General features: G+C 42.9%; 1 protein-coding gene across 1 annotated transcript in view; it reads left to right on the top strand.

The window, feature by feature from the left end:
- LOC139712181 (LIM/homeobox protein Lhx5-like) overlaps positions 1-9,823 on the top strand; it is an 80,315-nt gene extending 70,492 nt beyond the window's left edge. The window contains exon 5 of the mRNA XM_071624023.1: positions 9,402-9,823. Within this exon, the coding sequence (XP_071480124.1) occupies positions 9,402-9,823 (422 nt within the window). The remainder of the gene's footprint in view (positions 1-9,401) is intronic.
- Positions 9,824-10,116: the final 293 nt, after the last annotated feature.

The raw sequence follows: 10,116 nt of genomic DNA on the forward strand, positions 1-10,116 counted from the left end.
TAATTTGATCCAATTTAGATAAGAAGATCTCCTAAAGTTTATGGGCGTTGAAAATCCCCTCACCAATTTCGCACAATTACAATTTTCGCGTTTATTTTCTTTTTCCTCGGCAAAGAGCACAATGTCCGTCTTTGGGTCATTACGACCCGAAGCCATGCAGGGTATATCGACCTATTATCGGCTCAACGCACGCGTAGCATTCACATAGGACCCACGCTAGAGGTCGCAGCTTGACTGCGACGGTTAAAAAACAGATCCCAGGTAAAGGTGCCGCGATTTCCCTTTCACCCTTCTTCATACTGCACGATTCAAAACTGTCGAGAGAACATAATGTCGTACTGAGTACATTTACAGGATAAGAAGCAAAAGACGCGCTAATATCCATTAATGGCTGCCTCATAACTTTTCAACTGTGAAGCTTATCTCTATACGATACAAACAGAGAGTATAAAGTGATCGAACAAGTGGCTGTTAAAGTATCCATGTATGTTCCGCGGCCTTCAAGACATTTTGCCGATTGTAGGCGTTCAAATGTACGAAATTTTTCAAAGGTGCACGTTCGTGAGCTTTAGATCGTATGTGTTTTGTAACAGATGATTATTTAGGCTTTAAATTTTACGCCACCCTCACCCCGCGTCAGTTCCAACGTAATGTTTTCTTTCTTCAGTTTTATTCTTCGCGCGTACCAGTATTCAAGGAAGATGATAGCAAGTAACACTGTAAGGCTGAAAAGAGTAAAAATCGAGTAAAAATTGAAAAGAGAATTCCTTCTGATCGCAGCGTAATATTGCGTGTAACTTTCATTGGGCCGTCGGATAGATATCTTTATAACATTACTACAGATCTCGGTCTATCCCGACCGAGCGTTGGAACGGCCTATATAAGCATTGCCCTGGCGTATTCAACATAGCGAGTCGGGCTGGCCAGAACATACATCACAAACCAGACGAGAACTGGATCGACCACTTCTAGGTTGAAATCCGACAAAAAGGGAGATTTATATTTAGATGTGAGAATAACGAAGTTGTTTTAAGAATATTCACTAAACAAATTTTAAAGACAACTACGAGACGAATCATTAACGTCATAGACTTCAACAACAACAACAACAACAACAACAACAACAACAACAACAACAACAACAACAACAACAACAACAGTGTGACAGCTCTATGTTCATGTGTCAAGTCGAGACACTGGCTGAAACGTGGACCAACGGGCTGGGACCACTCATCTGGTGTTAGGACACTTGTGGTGCTTATTCACTGGGTCGCCAGAGACCATTTTTAGCTCCATGCAGCGACCAACCAACTATTGACGCATTCGAACGGGTCACCCTGGCGTGTATCATGATGTTGCGTTATCCTGTACAACACGCTTTGGTCCATGCGTGTCCTATGTATGCCTGTAGCTATCCCTTTCTGGCATCACTACTGGTCAAGTGGTAAAAGACAGTGCGTGCGATCCCACGAAGCTTAGAGTTAACGGCACATGCGCGAGATTATAGTCTACTGTGCGGGAGCTTTGTGTGCTGTATTGGTGTAATGTGAGGCTTGATATAACGCAATGCATCTTCATTAGATCAAGCTGCGATAATCGAACCGCCTCATCAAATCTCGAGCAAAAAGTGACTTCCAGTTTACCGTGCTCGCAAGTCAAGCCTTATAAATCAAATGAGGTTCTTAAAGTGTAACATAAATGAATGGGAGTGTTTGGGGAGGCTTTTTCTTCATGTAGCCGCACAGATTAAGACAGCGTGCAAAAAAAAAAAAGGAAAAAAAAAAAGAAAGTTGCTTCTGACTCCGCGTCCTTGCGAACAAGTGGTTAAGACCAGATTACAGCGTGCGCCATTTTCTAGACCAAATCCGATTAGCCAATTTTACACCTACGCGATTATGTAATTTGCCTTTAGTTGAGTTTTTAACATTTATTTTGCTCTCTTGCGGCTTTGTGTTATGCATACTATGTTTAAATGGATTTATTTCTTCCACGGTGGCTCTCTGATACGAGTGTAGGTGAAGACGAACTCTCTCAATTTCTTTGTTGTCGAGGCCAAACATTAATTGATATTGCCAGAGTTAAAAACATAATCCCTTGAGGGTTAAAGGAATTATATGCGGGTTTTTTTTTCTAGAGAACTCTTAAGATGTGAAAAAGAAATATTTTGCGTCACTCAGTCTATAGAAGCAATGTAGAGTTTAATCGATCAGCTTAGTTTCTATGTGTGTGTATGTGTGTTTTGCTAACAAACTGTTTGATCAACCGTTGACATTGATTTCATTGTCGACATACAACACATACAGTGCGTGATTGGAAAGTCAATAATTATCAGGGGGTGTTTCATCAACGAGTTCGTCGGAGGTTTTCACCGACAAATATGCCAACAGCCAATCAGACGCAAGGATTTCAGTAGCTTTTAACAGTTGTCAGTGCAAAACACCGACAAAAAGTTTCATGAAACGGTCCCCAGGAGTAATGTGCAGCTTCGTTCAGAAGAGGTACACGTTAAAACGTCTGTTGCAGACGACCATCCGAAATTATCATATTGCTACGGACACTATAGGGCGCCATCCTAGGGCAGAGTGACGAACAGTAACAACTCGATAACCCCTAAATGTATACATCGTGTTTGTGTGAAAGACAAAGTTCGATTTTGACTACTTTGATGTGTTCTGTGAGTGGAAGGAAATGACAGACAAGAAACGTCATCGGGTCATTGCCTTCCGATGAAAAAGAGCAAGCTGTATAAACTATTTTTAAGCGTTCGAAATGAGGCAGAGTATAGAGACTGTATCAATCACGTTTTTAATGCCGCTGTGCCGTACCGCCTGACTGCACTGGTTTGGTCCCACAGTCGTGAAATCCCTGGCTATAGCTACGCGTCTGTGTAAGCAATGATATCACATGTAAGGCATATAAATGGAAATCAAGGCTTAACAATGAGTCTATCCTCAAGCTCATGAACTTACTATAGTCTAATATGGCGAAATATCTACCGTAAAAGCTGCATAAAATTCTCTCGTAGACGTAGTTCTATATCTGACTTTGGGCTGCATGATGACATTTACAGTAGGTTTAGTGCTTCCCGTGGCTCTGAAATATTTACTTATGATTTATCATGAGCTTATGTAAAATATTGTATAAAGTCACCAGGAACACTGAGACAAAATTTGAGAGTAATTTCTGTGTAAGTAACGGAGGAAAGGGAATACCGTGTGAGCAAATTAGATACACACACACACACACACACACACACACACACATATATATATATATATATATATACACATACATACATACATACACTCAGCATCTTTCCTCTCTCTCTCTCTCTCTCTCTCTCTCTCTCGATATCATCATGTGTTTGTGCAATTTTTACATTTTATGCATAAGTCGACAGCACAGATATCAAAGTTGGTTGGCGCCACGCCTTAGGCTCGTACCAATGGGTTCCCGTGAGTCCGCCATGAAACAACACACAATTTAGTCGGACGAAGGCTGCGCATTTCGCATCACAAGCACGATGCTATCATCTGCGCTGGTTGACCTTTCTCTCTATACACTCGAAGAGAAATTGAGCGTCTCGCGACCCGTGCGCTGAATACTAGTACGAGGCGGACTGGTCGCCTGACCACCGAACACTCTCTCCCGCGAGCTCTGGTAGCTTGGGTAGTCAGGGATTGACACCTTCCCATCTCGAGTCCCATCCTCAATTACTGGCTGTAATGAGTTGAGGGCGTCCCCTCTTCAACAGAAGGGCAAAGGACAGAGAGAAGGGGATGGAGAAAGTGGGGGGAGGGGGTCGCAGCATTTTCGCACCTTCTGCTATCCGAAATTGACCGGAAATTTATCGAGATCTCGTGTTGCAGTCTACTTTACAAGGACCTCTGAGTCGCTGTTTGCTGCGCCAGCTCGCGTTACGCGTTGTGATACAGTAAACCGCGTTCGAGTCCCAATAAGTGCGACGCTCATCAGCGAAAAGAAGGAGGGACAGGAGGGTCCTCAAAACTCAAGAGGGCGGACTGTTAATTACACCAAGTACAGTACATGGTGTCAAAGTAAAAACCTATACCATGCGCTAGCGTTTTTGTATTGTGTGTGTGGTTGTGTGTATCGCGATATCGCTGCTTTGAGTCAACATGTTGCTAGTGTACAATATTGAATCATACGAACTCAAATGTTTGATCACCGAAAGCACTCCTTAGGGGCCGATATTAGCGCATATTGCCCGATGACATCACATGCTTAGGGCCATAATAGGCAAACATTGGATTGCTCATACAATATCTGTATGAATCAAGGTTTGCACTCTATCGCATCTTCTCACTGCATTTACAGTTCAAAAATTTATTAATTCTATGCGAGATTCCTCAATATTATGTGGCCGTGACATAAGTAAGCGTAGTTGTTCCGTAAAACTTGTCAGCTGATGTATAGTAATCTCACGAATAATGTTATCAAATGTTAAGTCACGTGCAGTGAATAATGTTGAACCGATATTGATGCATTTTCTGCACTCTAAGCTTTCATTTTTAATGCAGTATTTGGCATTGATACAACAACAACCAAACGTTTTAGCATCATAGCTATGTCACCATCTTACGGTAAATAGATAAAAGAAGATGTGTGAGTGACACAAGTCTTAATTGAATTTCATTTTTTTTATGATAGATACAGCAGTGATTTCGTTAAATTTGGTACATTGTGTTTAAGGTGTAAACTTAACATTAAATCTAAGATAGATACAGCAGTGGTTACATTAAATTTGGCCCATGGTGTTTAAGGTGTAAACTTAACATGTATGAAAACAGGATAATAATATAGACAATCGATCTTGACGAACAGTCATCGATCGACAGAGGGTACGACACGATGGGAGGGGAGGATGGGGGGGGGGGTTGAAAGGAAAATGTCACTGTACGGCTGTAGTCCAATTTGTCAGTGGAAATTATACCGTTCGTTTTCAAGCTCGGCCCCGTATACACTATGTGTCTTCGCCAAGCGATCGCGGTTCCGTCGGGGGACAATTGGCGCGCTGTGTGGCGGTCAGTTTCAGCCTGCTCTGTGTACTCATTGATTCGACGTCGCTCCGGGCTTCGCGCGTTCTCTAAATACCTCTGATCTCTTTCTCTTTTTCCCCCTCCTCGCTTCTCCTTCACTAAGGGTAAAGGATAAGTTTAGATTGTATAGTTGCTGTATATGAGTATTGTCCCTAGTGACATTTAGCGTGAAGGGAGTATGGAAGGGCTTCAATGCATTTGGCACACATTTGCAGTGTATAATAGTTATGGTATTGAGGGATATACAAAATATTATCTTTATAACCAAAATAAGCGAGTGTACACATTCTTTTTTTTTTAACAGACAAAATTGAGTGTACATTTTGTACGCAGTTCTATTGCTACGGTTGAAGACCTGTAGAATTAAAAGGATGCATGCTGAATATCAACGTAATCACGGTTCCACAATCATAATAATTGATAGGCCCCATGCGTTCACTCTTTTAAATGTCCACAATGCAAACATTAATGAATTGTTTTAAAGCTAATGAACAGCAGTGTTAAACTATTGCCACCGCAAGGCCGTTATCGGCGCAGCCACATCGAAAATGGTCGGAATGCTCGTGCCAAACTCTTTTTCCTCTTCTTGTAATTCGCCCGCTTACATCAGATGACATGGCATGATAAGCCGCTGAAGGTATGCACGGCGCACGGAGGGTAAACTCGACCCGAGACCTCTGGCCGCGTGTTTGTTCAGCGCCCCGTATACATATGCTCCGCGGCGGGGTCGGTTTCAAGTCTCCGCTTTTGTCCAGACGAGTTAGTTCCACTGCGTTGAGTTACTGTCTGCAAAACACTTTGTTGCCTGTCGCCTGTATTTCCTAGATGACCCCCTCCTACCGCCTTCTCCCCTCTCCATCCCCGCCTTTCTCTTTTCTTTCCTTTATCTTACTCTTTCCCTATATTTTTTTCTTATTTTTGAATGCATGAGAGTCGATATGAGCAGTTTCTCATGTGATATAAGACTATTTTAAAACTTTTGAAAGACATGTAAATAGAATACAGAAAATATGTATAAAATTGCCATACATTAATCGTGACTGATATATGTTTTATTGTTGATTTTAAATAATTTCTTATCTTCTTCAGCACGTATAAAAATTTAGTGGACCGTATGTATGGGCGGTTCGACCCTCAGCTGTTTTCTTTCCTTGTTCTGTATCTCCTCCTGCACCCCACCCCTTCCCACTCCTCTTTTCTCTCACTTTCTGTCACATTAACTTAGACCTCTCAGAGGCTGCGTTACATTCCTTCTGTATTCATATTCCCCAGTGACCTGCATGAGTCAATCTTAACATCGGTAAAATGTCTCCCATAATTATTTCCTCTCTCCACTTCATCATTTACCATATTAAGTGCAAAACGACGTTAATGTCTATAATAGCCCAGCTGGAGTGAAAGTTCGTTGCGCTAATGATCGCTGTATAGTCTTTGTAGTATATGCGTGCTTTTGTGCGTTGCTGTCAGATATTGAAATTTGCGAATCCGAGTTGAAATGACTGTGCAAAAACAAACAAACAAACAAACTAGTTATTGGATAAAAAGATTGTACCGTGAATGTAAAATTTGAAGTGCCATTTTAGGTGACAAGGCGATCGACAAGCAACGTTTCATCTTCGCCAACCACCTGATTGTTAAAAGTAGCAAATTACTTGAAAACATAATTACTACTCCATTACTACTCTATTACACGTTGTCGTGGAAATGCTAGTGTTGGCAATGCCCCCTCCCCCCCCCCCCCTCGCGCCTTACGGTGTTGCCGAAGCACGATATATCTCTCCCGCTGTTTGCTAAACTTGTGCGTACTTTCGCTGGCGAAGTGATACATCATGGGTAATTCCAATGTGATTTAAGTGCTTGCGATGATAATCAAGTTGTTATACTTGCTATATACCCTATATACATTATACTGGGAAAGAAAAAAAAACCCGAAATATATGTATAATGACAGAAGAAATTGTTACAAAATAATGGATGAAGCGATCTAGTCGAAACATCAGACATTCGAGTGATAAACGAATTTGTCACGTGCTGTGACGTTTCTCCGAAGGCTTTCGCTGTTCCCAGGTACCCCCGTCCATCTCACGCAGAGCAGTCGCATGCAGCGAAAATTATCTTTAACTGCACGGACCCTCCAGTGCCATCACTGACGGCAATTCTTGCATTTTACTTGGTTTCGTTACACCGCTTCTACAATGACCAGGTAGCCGCATTTAGCTCAACGGGGATGCCGCCGCTTCGAAACAGTATGGCATTATGACATCACGTGATCACCACTATATTTTTTTTCTTCTCCTTTCCGTCTTACGGTTAGGTAGTCTCGGTTCCAGGACATGCAGGAATGTGCGGCATTCGTACATCTCTGCTTGAGCTCACCTATGAAATGGAAAAGCACATGACAAACATGCATTATTGAATAAATAGAAAAAGAAAAGAAGTGGAAAATAGTAAGCTGTGTAAGCCATAGGTGAATATCATAATTGTCACAAACTGGAAAAATTATTGTTCAAGATTTCTGTTTATCACTCACAGATGACAATACGATTCTTTACAGAGAATTGCGACATAATATAATCGCACTTTCATGCTGAAGATTGGGGATAATGATGATACCAAAGGTCCAACAAGTTCTGAACCCGTATCTGGCCAGTGATTTCCGTTACGTCACGATGACGTGAGAGAGTGCATTTATTCGAAGAAAAAAAAATCACCCTATCAAAAACTGAGCCATGACATTAGCCATTAGATCGGGACAAACTAATGCTCCTATTCGACGTTGACGTCTTTGCAAAAATCACGAAGTGCTAGTGCCTTTTCTTGGCATAATACCGAATTATTGCTTGAAATTTTTACTTTTGATACTTGACTTAATAAGATCCATTTCACTTTGTCACTCCTCAGCGGCGAAAAAAAAAGAAAATCTTCCGAAGAACTTGAATCAAACACCTGTCACTTAACTCTCTCAGCCCCGTGGGCATCATAATGTACGTACAATGTCAATTCCGTTTTAGGGCGATGGTGAGAGAGTTAACGAGGTGTGTTAGAACAAGATTGTGCCGATATTGTGATTACGGGCGCGTTCCCGTCTATATCGCTGCTCTGCACACACGCATTCATTATTGAAGAAGAATGGCTTGTAGGTCAGCAAAGTGTTACGTAGGGAGAGATAATGTTACAATTACAATGCTTTCTTCTGTCTCGGAGAACTACACTCTGGCTCGACTAGCAACCAAACAAATCCTCATGTAAAATTCACCAAGCGGAGAACGATAGACGGAAGTACTCGTAAGCACGACAGAAACAGTGAAAATGATATGCCGCGTGTTGATGATTCGGTCGGTCGATGTTTTCAGTGGCACGAACGTTACACACATACGAGCCACGTCCTAAACCTTTCCTTCTGTCTGTATTTCCCTTTTTTTTCTGTTCGATTTTATAGTCAGGGTGATTTTGCTCAGATGGCGGTAGGAAACTGGAGAGAAAGCGTGAGATTTGAAAGAAGGGAAAAGGAATGAAGGATGGATGATAGCAAGTGAGCAGTGAGGAAAAAGCGATGTGTAATGAAACACCAGATGGGGATTTAGCTGCAGAAAGGTGTAAAGCCGTCTTGGTCCGAGATACGTGAGGGGCTACACTACAAGGAGGTGCTAAGTCTTGCCCAGATCTCCGCCTCGCTACACTCTCCCCGCTTCATAGCGCTTCCTCGCCTTTTTTTCCCCACCTTCAGTTTAACCCACCTTCTACTGGCTACATTAAAGGCCTGTAGATATCGAGCTCATGCGTTTCTTCACATTAAACAAAACGGGGGTGGGGCGGTATAGGACGCCACCATTGTGCAATCCTCTGGGGAAAGCGTGTTGGAGACTCTATCAGTAGCTGTAATGTGGCACTCCTTCTTTTCAAGAATGAGAGACCGGCATGGATGATATGAGGCGCCATTCTTCTTGTGCAGCGCCATGATATAGAGCTTCATTCAGTCTTGTAGGAGATCACACAATCATTGATGTGTGTAGTCAGTTTGGAAGTGTTGAGAGAATGTTCGAGCAGGGAGGTGACTTGAGGAAGACATTTTACGTTGTGAAGAAATATCAGCGCAGTGATCAGGCCTGCATTGGTTTGTGAAACGCATCATGCTGTTAAATCAAATGCACAACAAGCCGACTGTCGCGAAGTTATTTGCCGGTCTCAAATCAGGATTTGCCAACATTTTGTTCGAATTTCTTCAAGAATTCAAAAAAACACAGAGGAGACTTGGGATATTTCTTGTTATCGTAGAATGAATATGTGAAGCTAAGAAGGTTAACGTAGCGCATATCTTTACTTTTTCTTGTATTTCCACAGACGGAAACCCGGATTACTATGGGCCAGCGGGATACTTCGACTACTTTCATCCGGGCCATCCGAACGGCCCCCCGTCCTCCGAGGCGCCCGTACAGCCCACGGAGATGGCACCCTACCTGCATCCTCCTGCGTCCCAGGGCAACCACCCCATGGACCACCACATCCCCGTATCACAAACGGGGATGGGAGGTGGGCTACCGCCCGACGGCAGCGACTTCCTGCCGGGCAAGGAGATGAACACCAGCCCCGAACCCTTGCAGCATCTACCGCCCGTCACCGCCAACGGGGACATGTTCCACCACCACCATCATCACCCGCACATGGGCGATAGGTTCGGCCCGCCGAGAGGGGGCGCTCCGCCACACGGAAACGGGTTCCGCGGCGTACCGCCGCACCAAGAACTGAGCGAAGGGGTGTGGTGACATCATGATTCGAACCCCTGATGCGCAGAAACATGCGTAATGAGGATAAACTCTCACGAGCTGTATCTCTAGATATGCTTTCATTCTTTGATAAGTGGGAACAGTACGTGATTCACACACAAAAGAATATAATTATATCGTACGTAATCCCTTCGTGGATATTTATGTCGGCTCCAGTCAATGATGTACAGAGTTCCTATGAATTTTCATATTGATGTGACTTTCACTCTAATTTTGTTCGCGATTTTTTTTTTATATATCTTCACTTCGCAAAGTTGATGTAAGTTATTGCG

This window comes from Diadema antillarum, unplaced genomic scaffold (genome assembly GCF_040938485.1).
Source record: "Diadema antillarum isolate AM-2024a unplaced genomic scaffold, OU_Dant_1.0 scf00000040, whole genome shotgun sequence".
Taxonomy (NCBI): Eukaryota; Metazoa; Echinodermata; class Echinoidea; order Diadematoida; family Diadematidae; genus Diadema; species Diadema antillarum.